This window comes from Panthera onca, chromosome B1, assembly GCF_046562875.1.
Source record: "Panthera onca isolate mPanOnc1 chromosome B1, mPanOnc1 haplotype 2, whole genome shotgun sequence".
In the NCBI taxonomy this organism is placed as follows: Eukaryota; Metazoa; Chordata; class Mammalia; order Carnivora; family Felidae; genus Panthera; species Panthera onca.
In genome coordinates, this window is record NC_138342.1 from 183,404,018 (window position 1) to 183,421,444 (window position 17,427).

General features: G+C 36.0%; 1 protein-coding gene across 6 annotated transcripts in view; it reads left to right on the plus strand.

Moving 5' to 3' along the window:
* MICU3 (mitochondrial calcium uptake 3) overlaps positions 1-17,427 on the plus strand; it is a 110,995-nt gene that overhangs the window by 70,954 nt on the left and 22,614 nt on the right. For 5 of the 6 annotated variants that reach the window (XR_009615879.3, XM_060653079.3, XM_060653084.3 and 2 more), the window contains 3 exons: positions 1,419-1,490; positions 4,614-4,652; positions 15,449-15,544. Coding sequence is in view for 5 of the 6 variants with exons in the window: in XM_060653079.3 (XP_060509062.1) it covers positions 1,419-1,490; positions 4,614-4,652; positions 15,449-15,544 (207 nt within the window). In the remaining variant the exon portion in view is untranslated. The remainder of the gene's footprint in view (positions 1-1,418; positions 1,491-4,613; positions 4,653-15,448; positions 15,545-17,427) is intronic. The other variant, XM_060653081.3, reaches the window with a different exon arrangement.

A 17,427-nucleotide genomic window follows, 5' to 3' on the forward strand; every position in this document is an offset into this window, starting at 1 on the left:
CAACAGATTTAGTTTAATATGGTTTTGTTATGATAGCATAAAACTCCATTTTAGGACTTTCAGAATGGGCCTAGTACTCTAAATAATTTTTAGTAAGCTTTCTGTAGAAACTCCCAAGTTCTACCCCATTGATTAAAAGATTAACTTTTGGAACTCAGTCCATTGAAAGTCGCCTGTATAGAGATGTCCTTTGGAAAGCTGTCTGTGGAGACGGGAGGTAAAAACGTTCATGCAGGACCACGGCTTCTGCTCTTTACTCTTGTGAAGGCGATGGTGTGCTCCTTGCCTTTGTGGTGGCTGTACTGCTGCCTCAGGTGTGATGGCTTTTGTTTGTTGTTTTAGTCTGTTTGTCAACAGCAAAGAATTCCTGAAAGAAGGAGGTAGAGTTGAGCTAACTTAGTTGTTAGAGTCTAAAATCTAGGATTACCCTGCCTATTTATGAAATGAGTATTAATAACCTTTGCTGAAAACTCTTTTCACAAAGAAAAAGTGTGGGGATAAATGTACTTGTTCACAAAATCATTTATATTATGTACTGTATTTGTGTTATTACCTATGTTGGGAGGTAATACATTTCATCTGACTTTCAACTATTGCCTTATGAAATGAAGAGTTGAGATCGCTGTTCAGGTTACACAGACAAGAATACTGACCTCACCAGAAAGCTGTGATAGAGGTAGGATTAGGCTTCCCTTTGTAAGATAGAATTTTAAAGAGGAAATAACAGCATTAATAATAATAAATGACATCTCTTGAGAAGTTACTCTGTGACAGGCAATGTGCTGAGTAACTATGTGTAATATTTACTCTGCACAACATTCTTACAAGACCTGGCGATTACACCTCAATAAAGCTGGAGAAAAAAAATATTCCTGTAAGGGAAGGAGTTACCTCCTTGTTCTGGATGTGGAAAACATTCCGTGAATGATTAGACTAACTTACTCAAGGGGTTATAGGCAGAGCCCTTGCTCCCGCCAGCATTCGGTTACCTGAAAAGGACTTCCGAGGCCATCTCATTCCACGTGAGCAAACTGGGGCCTCGTGAGGGATGAGTGACCTGTTCACCATCATGAAGTTAGTGACAGAAGATGGGCTCCAACCTACAATCCTGAATTCTGTTCCAGTTTTCTTTATACCCCAGTAGGCTTTTTTATTTGTGGGTCACAGACTCCCTGTCTGTATGTCTTAGAGATAAAGTAAAGCTATAATCTTGTACATTTAACTTAACCATAGGTTGCCAGTAGCCAAGGGTGTGTTTTCTTTTTCTCAGGAAAAAAAAAAAAATTGGTACCAGAAAATATATCTGTAGCAGTATGAATGTTCTCGGTAGATGTTTTTAGAATATACCTAGCACAGGGTGGTAAGTGGGGCCCCGGAAACTCACTGGATATTTGATTCTTGATCACTTTCTTTGTCAGCTTCAAGAGATATTCAGGAAAAAAAATGAAAAGAGAGAAACTAAAGGAGATGAAGAAAAGCGTGCAATGCTGGTAAGAATAATTTATGGTAGTTTCAGGTGGGCCTTCTAGCTGAGAGTCGTTTTATTCATGCTGAGACACAAGAACTACAGTTGGTAACTTTACAGCTATCCCTTGCAGGAAAGCTTCCTAAAGTTCTTACATAGGAAAACTGCTTCAGATTTCTATGCATCTGTATCAATATTATCTTAAATATTGATATTAAACATCTGTGTCCATAATCACATGCATTTTTTCATTTTCATCCATATTGTTGTTTTCCATGAGATTTGAAGGGTATATCATATAATAGATGAATACAGATCATTATGCATGAAAAAATTTAAAGGTGAATTGCAAAGATTTAATTCTACATGTGAGTGGCTTTAGTGGCACTGTAACAATATGGATGTTGAAGCAAAACCAAGGAAATAATATATTTTTTTGAGTTCTTAGAAATAAGAGATTCTTCTGGGGTGAGTAAGGTTTTCAACTTACTCTGAAGGTAGAGTTAAGCAGCCTTTGCCTCCATTTCCCTACCAGTCTTCTTTCTGTTTGTCCCAAGTATTTCCGCCCGACAGTATCCCAGGCTCACATAATACAAATAACAAACAGGTGCTGAGATCTTACTCTCAGGGACTGTGCTGGATGCTTGTCGGCCCACCAGTTAAATTAGTTATCTTATTATCTGTAATTATGGCAAGCTAAGATTTGAGTCCATGGTTGGGCAGCTCCAGATCTGTACTTTAACCATTATAGCCTATTTCTTCGTCTGGTCCTTAGATAGCAGAAACACAGTTTTGTTGAGATGTAAGTGATGATTGTTTCATTTTAAATTAGTGGCCCTGTGCAGCAGCTTAGTTGGTCTACCTACAGAGCTGCAACATTTTTTATTATTCTCATTGTTATAAGGATATATATCACGTTTTTTTAAAAAACATGTATTATCTGTAGCAGATGGTGCCATATTTAATCCCAATAGATTGTGTGTTTATATTTAAATTAATAAAAGCAGATTATCAGGATTATGGAATACTTATTATTTCATAAGCTATTTGACTGTGATATAATTATCAGTTTTTGTTGAGTCACCCTCAGTATTCTAACTGACAAAGCTTATGGAAGACACAAAATCAAGAGCTGGTTATAATGTTACTCAGGTATTAAAAGGGGCATTACGAGTTCTCTAATTCAGGTCTCGTGATTTTCAAATTATAATTCATAAATCCCACGTGAATTAGCTCTATAATGCCATTTTTTTAGAGTATTAGCAATAACATGAGAGAACTAAATACCTTCGTAAATTTTATTTTCTGTAGATAATATATGGAAAGTGTAAGAAGTTATTTTAATTTTGATAGATTAGCTATATTTAACTGCATAAGCAAATTGTTAATAAAATATCATTTAGGAGGCTGAATTACGTTGATTAACCTTTTGCTATACCTCGGGAACAGAATAGATCATATTTCAATGGACAGAAATTTAACTGGCTTTTTTTTTTCAGTATAGTTGAAACACAATGTTTACATTAGTTTCAAAAATTTAACAGTTTTGTTTATTTATTTATCTATACTGCTTTCAGAAAGGGCTTGTGAATCTTGCAAGGAAAACACAGTGCTGTTCTAATCATTAACATTTACTAAAATACGTAAGTCAAGTAACAAAGGGAGAGAGAAAAGGGAGCAATGACAGCAGACAAGCCACACTGGGAAAAGCTACATTGTCAGCACAAAGCTTGGCTCTGAGCTTTATTGCAGCCCAGGAATAGTAAATTTAATGCTGGTTTAATGAAAATAGTTCATAATAGTGATATAGTAAAACCTTATTAACTTTTATTAATTAGGGAAAGTCTATCCGAATTTGAAACTTAAGTTATATCAACATACCCTAAATTGTATAATTTTATATGCATATAGGTCAGTGAAGCTTCCTCTAGGAAATACATGGAGGAGACTTGTTTTAAAGAACAGATAAAAGTGACTTATAAGTAATATACTGTATAGCTTGTTTATATATAAGGAAACACTAAAGCTATTGATCTCCACAGATACTTCATAGGTATTTACCTTACAGAGTTTAATTAGTGCTCTTGAAATTTATTTGTATAATTTAGCCATCAGAACTATTTCTTAAAGCAATTCAGAAATAATCTTTAGACAGCCTCTGAACTAAATAAACAGCACTCTAAGACAATACAGCTCTCTATGGTAATCTATTGTTAATAGATGCCACATTTTAAATAATGCAAATCTGAACTGGTAAGATTTTTGAATCTTTAAGCAATTGAAATTTAGCTTATAGTGAAAATACATTGATTACATTAGAGAGACAGTAGAGCACAGGCTCAGGAGCCAGATTTTCAGAGTTTGAGTATCAGCTCTGCCATTCATTATCTGCCTGACCTTGAACAGGTCCTTAGCCTCTGTGTGCCTCAGTTTCTTCATTTGTGCCATGGGGATAATAGAAGTAATGGCCACATGTGATTGTTATGGGGATCAAATGAGCTAAAACCTGTCTCCGCTTAACCGTATATGAAATATACTAAATCCTCATGAAATAAAACTGTGCTGCGGGGGTCAAGAGGGAAACAACGTATCTTGAGACACTCTGTGCTATGTCCATTGTAAGTGTTGCTCCCATTTAGTCCTCATTACATTTCTGCAGGTAAGTGTCATACTGTTTTCCAGAGGAGGAAGCCATCTTAGAGAGCTTCATTGACTTGCCTCAGGTCATGGCGCTAAAAGGAGCAGAACACGATTCCACTGCAGGTGTCTCATACCATATCCACTGCCATGCTGCCACATCTAGAGTTTTCCCCTAATCCATATGGAATTGCTGAAGCATGTCAGTAAAACCGTGTACTTCAGAGGAGTGTTTTACTCAAAGCCATAGTTCTGTCAGAAAGTTAAAACGAAGATGGTTGAAATGAGCACAGATTCACTTAATATTTAATTGTATGAAATTTGAAAAACTTTGCTACTCATCTTTAACATTTATCCCACTTGTATTGTGTGTGTGCTCTATATAGAATGTAGCATAATGATTTGCCCTTCCTAATTGATTATTTTGTCGTCTTTTTCTTTTTTTCTTTTGCTATACTTGGGTTCATTCTGAAATGTGACACTTCATTTGGCCCTTTGTGCTCTATGTCAGCGTCTTCAACTTTATGGATACCATTCTCCTACTAATAGTGTATGTACAATACTTTAAATGTTCTTTATGTAAATATCCCTCACCTGTTGTACTTGATGATGTTATTTCTTTGTATCCAGCTATATCTACTATTGAAAATGTTGAGGAATTTATTGAATATAATAAGGTGCGGCCAAGCCAATTTTTTTTATTTCCTTCCTAGATTTATAAGAAGACTAAAATTTACAAAGCAGGTGTATATCTTTAACTTTAGATTAAAATAAGGGAAAGGTGAGTGAACAACTACCAAAAGCTCTGATAGAATAATCAAAATTTTATATTTTTCAGCAGTATTTGAAGAGTTAAATACAAATTATGGAGCAGATTCTCAGGCTATGCTCCTGCAGAACACAGGTATTTTAAGTACTAGATCTCTCCATTTGATAATAGTCTTTCTCAGTTCTGATAAAGAGGAATATTAATAGATAGACTTTTCTTGGTCATCAGTATTTCTGTAAAATTTTTCTAAAATCTTGAATGCCTGCCTACGGCCTGTGGTCTGTACAAAAGTCTGGTATGATACTTGACATGTTTAATATATCATGTTATTTCTCGAAGAGGATTACCACTTTCAGACTCTTCTTTTCTTGAAAAAGTTGACAGTTCTGCAACGGATCTTCCAGATATGCTTATGCTCAGTTTTCTTCTCCTTTCCTTCCTCCTGGAAACTCAGAGCTTGTTGGTTAGCCCAGCTACTAACAACGGAGCATATAGGCCATGGCCCCTTTTGAATGTAAACATGCACAGTTCATTTAGTTTCCCCAAGGATCCTTAAGTCATTTAGAAGGATCCTTCAGTAAACAAAGTCCCCCTGAGAGAAGCCCCTGAGTTCAGGGTTACTGACTCCGTCTCCTGCTGAAAGTGTTAGAGTTACAGTGTGCAAAGCAGGCGTGCGGTCTCCTGTGTCGGAGACTTAGCCAGAATTCCAAACTATAAAAATTAACTCTGTTCTAGCTTTGAACATACACTGGAGGATGATTCAACATAAAATAAACCCACGGTATCTTGCTTCAGTCACAAGGAATGGACCTAGAATGGGTTGGAGAACAACCCAAGTCCATGGGACCCTTCTGACTACTTGTTTTGACACCTTACAAGTGTTTTAAATTTTTACTACAAAGTTCACTACTTTTTCCATTAAATACAGTTTTCCATTTTCTTGAAAATTTTAATGTTCCTCTGTTAATCATTTCAAAGCTTTGTAAGAATATATAAAATGAAAATCTCACAGATTATTTTTTTTAAGTTTGTTTATTTATTTTGAAAGAGAGTGAGTGAGAGAGCGGGGAAGGGCCGAGAGAGAGAGAATCCCAAGCAGGCTCCACACTGTCAGCGCAGAGCCCTATGTGGGGCTAGAACTCATGAACTGTGAGAACATGACGTGAGCCAAAACCAAGAACCAGACACTTAAACAACTGAGCCACCTAGGCGCCTCCATTTTTTTTTAAGTTTATTTATTTAAAGAGAACGAGTGAGAGAGCGGGCGGGGGGGGGGGGGTGCAGACAGGTAAAGAGAGAGGAAAATCTCACAGATTATATGTACTGTGAAACTTAATAAATGTTAATACTTGTGACTTTATTACTTATTTTTCTAATCTCATGTGTCATTGAATGAGCCATTTTTCCAACTGTGGCATTTTATATTTTTCCTTTAAACTCAAATGATTTTCATATAGATGATTTTCAGAGTACTCTTGTCAAAAGGAAATAGATACTAACATAGCTCTAGTTTAAACTACACATACAAATTGCAATCACTCAGACATTAGTTGAATAATATTGAGAAGTAGATTTAAATTGTCTATTTCATTTTTATTATGCTTGTGTATTTAATAAGAAAGCAAATATATGATTTTCATCTTATTGTAATATTTTAAATTTTTTTATCACATATTTTAACTGAAAATATTTTTTCCATCTAATAATATAAAATACATATTTTAAAGTGGTGTAACTTGGTGTCATTTTTATCCAGTCTTATTAAATGGATTACATAACTTTTTAACTCCCTTAGGTCTTAGTTGGTTATATAAACTGACTTTTTTTCCCCTCTGATAGAGCAGTTTTTGCTCAGAAAGGTATGATTATTTTCGAAACAATGCAAGCAAACAAGGAAAATGTGTTTACAATTAGAAAAAAAGGTCAGTTGGCCTGAAAATTTATATCAAACATCATTAATGCATGTAGTGCACAAATGTATTAGTACGATGTTATAAATTTACTGGCAGTTATGTGCTAGTTTCCAAAATTGCACATCAGCTGGAATGCTAAAGTGCACAGTGTGAGTATAGTTCATGGAGCTGAATACCGCCGGAGATCCTACCTCAGGAAGAAGTTGCTTCAGGAAAGGTGCAGGGACCCTCCTAACTTTGCCTATAGAGAGATTCTGTGGCCTCTGTAAGAGCCTCTTACAAAATTCAATCACCCTCACAGTAGATTCTGCCCGTGTTATGTCAGATTATTTCTTGCCATCCTATAAGGTTGAGCATACCCCTTTGTATCCAAGAAGATGGTTACCTTGTTGCCTTTTCTGTTGCAAACATCTGTGATTCTTTCCGCGTTTCTCATATATTCAGCTCTTGATTATCTGGCCACAGCAATGAACATAAATGTAAAAAACGAGAAAGAATAAATAGTGCAAAATCAAGTATAATTTACTTTGAAATACCCTATTTGATTTTTAAAAAGGTTTTTAAAGATTGTTTTAATTACTCTGATTCCATTGTAGTCAGAAAATGCACCAGTTTTTATACAGTTTTTGACATGACTAAAACAATGTCTCTGTATTCTCCAATATGGGGTGCAGGGTTGTATTCCATGTAAGATCAAACATGTTAATATGTGTTTTAAACCTCTATCATTATTAATGTTTTTGTCAGCTTGCTCTGTCAATTATTATTTTAAATTATACATTACAGCGATAGACTCAATTTCTGCTTGTAGTTCTATTATTTTTAAATTTTATATATTTTGAAGCATTGTTACTGCCTCTCACAAGAATATAGATTTCTTACATCTTTTTAGTTAATTGAATTGTCTCTTTATATACTATCCCCAGATCTCTAGAAATGGTGGCTTTTTTTGCCTAAAAATCAATATGGTTGTCAAAATAAATATATCACCTCTAGTCTTATTAATATTTTGCATTATTTTCTATTTTTTTGAGCTTATTTATTTGTATTTTTGAGAGAGAAAGAGAGCACAAGCTGGGGAGGGGCAGAGAGAGAGAGAGAGAGAGAGGGAGAAACAAAATCTGAATCTGAAGCAGGCTCCAGACTCAGCTGTCAGCACAGAGCCCAACGTAGGGTTCGAATTCACAAACTGTGAGATCATGACCTGAGTCAAAGTCAGACGCTTAACTGACTGAGCCACCCTGGCGCCCCATATTTTGTTTTGTTTTCTGTTTTTTCCTGTAGTAATGATGAAGTTTTCCCTTAGTTTTAAAATATATTTTTTAGTTCAGGGATGCCTCAGTCATTTAAGCATCTGGCTCCTGATTTCGGCTCAGGTCATGATGTCACGGTTTGTGGGTTCAAGCCCCGCAGCGGGCTCTGTGCTGACAGCAAGGAACCTGCGTGTGATTCTGTCTCCCTCTCTCTCTGCCCCTCCCCCACTTGCTCTAACTCTCCCTCAAAATAAATAAAAACAAACTTAAAAAAATAATTTAAAAAATACAATATATTTTTTAGTTCAGAAACTTATGGCAAATAAAATGTAAATATAAAATAAATAATAATAATAAAAATATAACCCACAGATCAGTAAATAAAACATTGCCGTGCCCCCAAACACCCCTTCATAGGTCTTTCCTGTCACAATCCCTCCCCTTCCTCCGTAAGATAACCACAATCATGACTTTTATGTAAATCACTGCTTTGCCGTGTGGGTTTACCACCCACTTAATGCACCCTCAACAACGTGGTTTAGTTTTACCCATTTTTGTGCCTCGTATGAATGGGATCATATTACAGGAGTTTTTCTGTTTCTGCTTCTTTGACACGACAGATTGTTGGTGTCATCTACACTGTTGCATCCAGTCCTAGTTCACTCCCTTTTGTTGCTGTAAGCAGCACTCCTCGAACATTTTTGTTCTCAGGATCCCTTTACGTTGTTGAAAATCATAGAGGACCCGAAAGAGCTTTGGTTTATGTTGGTTGTATCCATACTTGCCCTATTAGAAATTAACACCGAGAAGTTTAAAAGTATTTATTAATCCATTTAAAAATAATAAACATAAACATTTTTTTAAAGTAACTTTAAAAACGTAGTGAGGAGAGTGGTATTTCACATTCTTCGCAAACCTGTGTAGTGTCTGGTCTAATAGAAGACAGCTGGTTTCTCGTGGCTGCTTCTGCGTTCAGTCTGCTGCAGTCGCATTGTTTTGGCAACAAATGCTATCATTCGTTTCCCTTGAAGTGACAGGCGTGCTTGGTTCAAAAAAATGTCTGCCAGATACCAAAGTCTGATTAACTGTAGTTTTTCTACCCACTGTTCTTTCAAGCAAAAATGACAGTGCCTAAAAAAAGTGACCAGTTCACCTTGCAACACAAACCCTTGCACACATGCTTTTTCTCAAGACAACCGCTGTGCTGGAGAACACAGAAGTGTTTTATGCTCCTAGTTTCATCCCAGTGAATATTAAAGAGACGTGTGCTCACAGGTGAATTTAAAAAATTGTATTTTATAACTATTAATATGCAAGTGCAGCAGATACATTCACAGCAAATACATTCTTAAGTGAAGTTTTTTTCATGTGAGTATATGGAACCGAAGAATGTCATGACTTTGGTCTTTGGTGCCAGTGCTGCTCTTGTACTAAGGCAGCGAGCAAGCAGGTCTCCCCACCATTGCTTTGGCACCATCAGTCTACACAGCAGCGGAGACAAATAATGTCTCTACAATGCTTGTAAGAAGACGTATCTACTTTGTGTTTTGTCCAGCTTTTTCAGTTATTAATGAGAAGGTTGGCTGTCATTAATGGAAGCCTAGTACATCTTTTTCAGTCTCTCTCCTTACATTTTGATGTGTCTTTTTTATTTTAAGTTTATTTATTTTTGAGAGAGAGAGAGAGAGGGAGGGAGGGGCAGAGAGAGAGAGACAGAGAGAGCATCCCATGCAGGCTGTACCCTGTAAGCATGGAGCCCAATGTGGGCCTCAAACTCAGAAACCGTAAGGTCATTGTCTGAGCCCAAGTCAAGAGTCAGATGCTTAACTGACTGACCCACCCAGGCGCCCCTGATATGTCTTTTTTAAAAGCATATATTTTATGTATTTTATTGGTTCTTTTTTATGTGGGGTGATAATTTGTACTTTTGAAAATTTCAGTCAATTTACATTACTGGGATTATTAATTTATTTAGATTTATTTTAGCCATTCCATATACTCTTCTCCTTTCTTACCTTTCTTTTGAATTAACTAAGGTTAATTTTTCCTCTTTATTTTCCTCTATATTAGTTTAAAAGACATTCACTATATTTCCTCTATTTTCACTATTTTTCCTCTTTATTTTCCTATATTAGTTGAGAAGACATTCACTATATTTCCATAAATATCCATAAGTATACTTATGGTAATGAAGTCTTAGATATGCCATATCTTCACCTCTTCCCTAAAAAATAGTCTTAAAGTGCTTTGATATCTCCCATTCCCCTCCTGGCCAGGACACTTGAACTTGTACAAAGTTTGGTTTTTTGTCATTTTTTTAAATCCTTCAAATTAGGCTTCTGAAATATATACTGTCAGTGTTAGCTTAGAGTTACTTATATATCTGCCATTTATTAATCCCCTTTTTAATCTCATCCCCTCCTAAATCTCACAGTCTTAATCTCAGAAAGATTATCTTCAAGTGAGGGTCTCCCTGGAAATGTTTTTATTTTGCCCTTATTTTTTCCTAATTTTGTTGAGATATAATTGACATATAACACTGTATCAGTTTAATGTGTATGACATAATTGGATATATGTATACATTGCAAAGTGATTACCACAATAAGTTTAGTTGACCTCTGTCACTTCAGATTGTTACAAATTGTTTTCCTTGTACTGAGAACTACTCTCTTAGCAACTTCCATTATACAGTACAGTGTTATTAACTATAGTCACCATGTTGTACCTTACATCCCCAGGACTTATTTATCCTTATAACTAGAAGTTTATACCTTTTAACCATCTACACACACACACACACACACACACACACACACACACGTATATCTGTGCCCTTATTTGGAAAATAACCTTACTAGATCTGTTGTATAGGTTGACATTTATTCTCAGCAAATTACGGTATCATTCCAGTTTCCTGGCTTCTTTTATTGAAATTGAAAGGTCAGTTCCGAGTCTAATTATTAGTTTGTAGTTAATCTTGTTTTCCTTTCTAGCTACTTTTAAAATTCTGTTTGCCTTTTGTATTCTACGATTTGACTACAGTATACCTTTTTGCCTTTTTTAGCATGAAATGTATTGGGCTTCTCAAATACAGGGATTGTATTTTTTCATCAATTCTTGAATATTCACCGCCAGTATCTCTCTGGATATGGTCTCTTTCCCATTTTCTCTATTACTGGTTTCTGGAACTTTTATAGATACTAATGTTCTCTTCTATGTCTCTTAACTACTCCTTAATAATTTGTCATATTTTTTTTCTTTTCGTGTTGCGTTCTGTATAACTTATTCACATTCTATTCCAGTTCACTAATTTTCTCCTTAGGTATGTATAATATGATACTAAGTTTCAGTGGTTAATGTCCAGAGGTTTTATTTGGTTCTTTTTTCTGATCAGCCAATTCATTTTCAGTAGTCTGTTCTTACTGGAAAGTCCTTTCAAATACAGCTTTATATTCTTTAAACTTACTAAACTTATTTTGTATTCCATACCTAATAATTTCAATATCTGAAGTCTGCAGGTTTTGTTCTATGGTTTGTTGTTTCTGCTGGGTCTCACTCACGGTGGTTTATGTTCTTTTGTGTTTAGTAATTTTGTATTTTGAGTACAGATTTGTTGGAATGTGTCTGTGGAGATTCTTTAAGGACTGGGTTAGGTGTGTGTTTTTTCCAGGAGGGCGTGTGTGTGTATTTGTATGTGTGTGGGTGCGGCTGTGGGTTATTCTGTGATACACTGGAGAGAACTGCAGTCCTATGTAACTTTATTTTTTTAAGTTTATTTATTTTTGAGAGAGAGAGAGAGTGAGAGAGCACAGGAGGGCAGAGAGAGAGGGAGAGAGAATCCCAAGCAGGTTGCACACTGTCAGTGTAGAGCCCTATGCGGGGCTCGAATTCCTAAACCGTGAGATCATGACCTGACCTGACATCAAGAGTCAGCCGCTTAACTGACTGAGCCACCCAGGTGCCCCAGTCCTATGTAACTTTAAATTATAATTCTTGGATAATAGTTTTTCAGGCCATAGTTGTCATAGTGGCCCAGATTATTTTTTATTTGTTTGCTTTTATTTTTCTATGTATGTTTTTGAGTATCACTAACAGTAAAGACAATTTACTGTCTGATTCCATGGGCTGCTGCTTTGTTTTTGTTTTTCCAGTTTGCCTAATCTCTAAGTATAACCTTTCTCAGATCCTAACTGTATATAGGTATTTGCCTCTCTGCATGTGGACAACTTTAGGGAGCCATTATTCTGCTTATCACAATGGTATGTTCCCTTCTTGAAATCAGTCGTCTTTTTTACTAAATTGTTTTCTCTTCCTTCTGTCTTTCCTTTCTCCCTTCTTTTATTTATTTATTTCCTTCCGCCCTTCCTTCCATCCTTCCTTTTTTTCCTTCTGTCTTAGCCAATTCGTGTTGCTATAACAAAATACCTTAAACCGAGTGGCTTATAAAGAACAAACATTTCTCACAATTCTGGAAGCTGGGAAGTTTAAGATGTTGCTGACAGATTCAGTGTGGTAGCTGATGAGGGCCTACTTCATGGTTCATACATAGCACTTTCTCACTGGATCCTCAAGTGGTGGAAGGAGGCTAATGAACTCTCTCAGACCTCTTTTATAAGAGCACTAATCCCATTCATGAAGGCTCTGTCCTAGTGACCTAATCACCTCCCAGAGGCCCCACTTCCTCCTGATACTATCACCTTGGGAGTTAGTATTTCAACATAGGAATTTTCAGACCTTTGCTCCTTCCTTCCTTCTATCCTTTGTATCATTAATGTCATGGAATGCCTTCAGTAGGATGCTACTTTGGCTCATCCAAAAAGGCAGAGGAAATTCTTGACCAAACTTCAAAGTTTAAGGAAGTTCTAATAACAGGCTCTAAATTAAGCAAAAAAAAAAAAAAAAAAAAAAGAAAATCAGTCTTAAAAAGTATAGTACATGTGGGATATCATTTTGCCTTTGCCATTCATTTTTGAAGTTCTTCTGAACTATGTCTTCTGTTACCTCTTTTAATAATTTCTACACCTAACAACATTCTAGTAAGGAGGCCTAAAGCTCATATAGTAATGAGACACTGAGAAGACTTCAAGAAGTCTTTGCAAATTTTCCCACATTTACATATCAGAGCATCATGATATCTATTTAAGAACCATCACAATGCTTAGTGAGTTATATTTGGGCATTTCCCCTCTCAGTATTTTCTTAGTCTGCATTGCATATATTCTGGTTTTGTATTTGCTTTGCCTTTCTTGCTATTAAAATCTAGGCTGATTTTCATTGCTACTTTAAACTTGTTTTAAATATTGTGTTATATTTTTCTGATATTAAAGTTTTCTACTAGTTTTGCATGTTCTGAAAATCTACCCTCGATTTCATCCCCCAAATTAATCCCTGAGTCATTATCAAAAATTAAATCCTGTCTCCTGAACATACACACCTATGACTGTGCCAAGAAAATCACTGATGTATTAGCTTTTACCCCCTCAGTACAAGGAATGACATATTAATATGAGGAATGACAATAATTGCTGTAAGAATATTGTCCCTTTCCCCAGAAACTCTATAATCTAAGAGCCTATGGATAAAACAACATATATTGGCAGTTATAGCAATTCAGTTATATATTCTATCATAATTTAATCTTTGGAGCTAAATGTTGAGTGTGAAAGCTTTCTACAGGAGGGACCATTAAGCTGTTATGTTCTAAGTAAGATATTTTTATTGAAAAATATATTATCCTGATAGATAAATATACATTCTTAAAATATTTTAAAATATGGGTAGCAAAAAGAGGAAAATAAAACATATCCCAATCTCATCATTCAGAGATAATCAGTATGTTTGAATACATTTACGTCTTTTCTATGCTCAGAAAATGTAGAGATCCACATCAGTATAGTCTATCAAACTAATTGTATCCCTTAATATGTTATGAACGTCCTTCTGATGTCATCAGTGTTGGTGTGTGTGCCTGTGTGTGTGCATGTGCGTGAGTGGCGATGGTGACCAGTGTCGGAAGGAGAGAGGCATGGCTTCACAAAGTGAATCATTCCTGTTACCCTCCAAATAACAGGGTAGTAAGCCTTATTTTCTAGTTTGATAGGTTTAACAATCCCTTTCTTTACCATAACCTTCTCAGTTACAATAAAAAAATGTATCCATGTTGAAAATATTAAGATAATCTTTGCAGAGTACCTAATCTAGCTAACATTTACTGAGGTTCTACCATACTTATATAAAGACACGGACTTTGTTCTAAATTCAGCTGATTTTACTCACTTGGCTTATAATTGCTTAGTTACGTTTTATTTTGTTACTAGAGGGGGTGATGAGCAGATCCTCTGGTATATTGCTGCATTTACACTGATGGTAATAAGTACCTCTATGTTTATAGAAGTGATTTCTGCTAAATTATACATTATTATTAACATCTAAGATTCTATTAAAATATGAGCAGTAAGCAGTGTTTTTTCCCAATTAATAATGAAGTAGAGTTTAGTGTGTTGAAATAATTCCCACATGCACTATGATTTTATTAATGGCACCAGACTTTTAAAAATTAACACACACAAAAATAAAAATCATCAGCCGCTCCTAAGTACACCGAGCAGCATTTTCTTCTCACAATAACCAGAATACCAAGCCTGAGCACCTGTGAAATCTTCCCTGATAAACCGTGCCAGAAACTGCGTGTAATCATGTTTGTTTACAGAGACCCAAGTTAAGCTTGTAGTTGTGCATTTTCATATGAAGATTAGACTGCGTTTCTTACCGTTGGTATCCATCGCCTTCTTCAGTCTAGCCAGTACTGAGATAGAAGATTAGGAAGTCCCTCATCTATTCACAACAGACACAGCTACCAAATCCCTGAGTAACTTCAGGTGGTTTAACGTAAACTGGCACATTTATTCTGTATATGTTTTAGATTAGTTTCAGCTTTGTTCCTCTAAATGTGAATGTGGGCATTTGACTCTTTGATGCACCGACACAATGTACACTAGCCAACAATAACTGATTTTTAAATTAAGTATCATTTTTATAGATCGCTACAAAATTACCAAAATATTCTCCAAATGAATTCACATAAGGTGTGAATAAAATGCTTATTCCACACTTTCTTAGAAGTTACGCATGTTTCGGTAGGCAGCATGGGGGAGGGCCGAAGAATGCGATTCTTTTTGACAAAGCCACATTGTACGTGGAAATAGTGGTTATATACCATTACACCTTTGAAAAAATACCCCGGGTTTACCAGCAATGTAATATAATACTGTTGTGCGCAGCAGAAAACAAAACAGGTAAGTTAATGTGTTTTCTTTTCAGGGTTGGCTAGAAGAGACTTAAAGTGTATAAATTATCATTCTTTGTGCCTGTTCTTTAGATTTCAGATGTACTTCTTAAAACTTCTACAGGTACTTAAGACAGATGCTGAGGAACTGGTCTCCAGAAGCTATTGGGATACACTGAGACGTAATACAAGCCAAGCACTCTTTTCAGACCTCGCAGAGGTACAATTAAACCTCAAGCAGGACGTTGTACTATTTGCCGTTTTGTAAATCTGGTCTTCATTTCATTTCAGAGTTACAGTGATGAAACCAGCAATAATTTTATATTTTCCCTTTTCTCCAGTAAAGCAATAATTCCCGTGTCCGAACGGTATGTTCGAATATGTCTTCTGTGCTGGCAGTGGCTGCAAAGCCACCTATAGTGGTCTATATTAAATCAACTTGTGACTTTCCAACTTAATTAAAAAGAAATATTGCTATTTTTAACTTAAGGCTCACTTTCAGGAAATTTGAAAGTACTATTTTATTGTTTCACTGAATCTTTTAACCTTATAATTTGCAATGTTACATGAAGGCTGAAACTTTTAACTTGGTAAAAGATAGCTAATGCTTTAGCGTATGGTAGATTTCAATATTACATTTCCTAATATTCGCGTGTAGCTTACCAAGGGGGATAGAGGAGGTATGCTAGGAGAAGTCAGTCAAGGAAGGGAGGGATATTTTAACTTGACACTGTTCAGGATTGCCAGTGCATGGAAAATTAAAAAACGGACTGACGATTATCCATTATTGTTCTTGAATTCTCTAGAGACATGTACCTTATTGCTGCACTCAGGTGGGGTGCACCCACCACCGACTCATTATGCTGCTGTTATTAGGGATTTTTCATTTGTTTTGTTTTGTTAGCGATTTGTCATTTTTAAAGATGGGCTATGTCTTTTACATTAAACACTATTTTATATTTTCTATTAATTTTTAAGAACTTTATTAGAAATGGCTGTCAGTCTTACCACAAAGAACTTTTCAGTAAATACTGAAATACATTTTTCATTATTTTTCTCTTTAAAGTTAGCTTCTCGTTTCTTTTTCTAACTTTGACTTTTTTTTTTTACATTTTTTTAATATTTATTTATTAAACAGAGAGAGTGAGACAGAGTGTGAGTTGGGGAGGGACAGAGAGGGAGGGAGACACAGAATCTGAAGCAGGTTCCGCACTCTGAGTTGTCAGCACAGAGCCCAACGTGGGGCTTGAACTCAAGGACTGCGAGATCGTGACCTGAGCCAAAGTCGGACGCCCAACCGACTGAGCCACCCAAGCAGCCCTAAACTTTTACTTAAAAATTACACCTAAAAATCTGAAGACGTGAACAGGAATCCAGGTGTGACTTCTGTTACCCATATACAGTGTTACTCTGTTGGCACCCCTAGGCTAGGCAAACACTTGGCAATGTTAGTTTTGTCAATTGTGCTCAATTTTAAAATACAAAAACATAAATAAAGCATTTTTCCCTTTCTCCAATTTACCTCTGATATGTAAATATGATGTAATTATGACCAGTAATTAACCCTTTAAAATTACCTTTTAATTTGAACCATTTTTAAGGCATAAAGTGGTAATTGATGTTCCATTTACAGGTATGTTAGAAGTACTTACTTCTGTAATCATTTGTGCAGGCACGTGGTAGTAAATGCCTGAAATAAGAGCAACTGGGGACATGAGCCCTGGAGTCCCTACAGCCCAACTGGGACCTAGCTTCAAACTAACAGTCGTGTCCCTGCTCTCTTTCCATCGGAGACTGTCTACCTCTCAGCCTCCAGCCTGTCTTTAATCTAAGAAATTTCCACAGGTGGACACAATCTGCTAATTCGATGTTGAATTTAATCCAGATCTGGGGAGGTTTAATATCAGAAGACCAGTCAGCTCTTACATATACTCAAAGATTATATGTATGCATAAGACCTTTTGAAGATGTTTTTCACTCGTCAGAGGTGTGCTGGAGCTAGATTTTATGGCTTCCTAGAGCTAATTCTGCACATCTCTTCCCAATTCAACATTCCATGACATCTTGTTGGTCCTTGAAAGTGGCCATGATAGAGGAATTAAT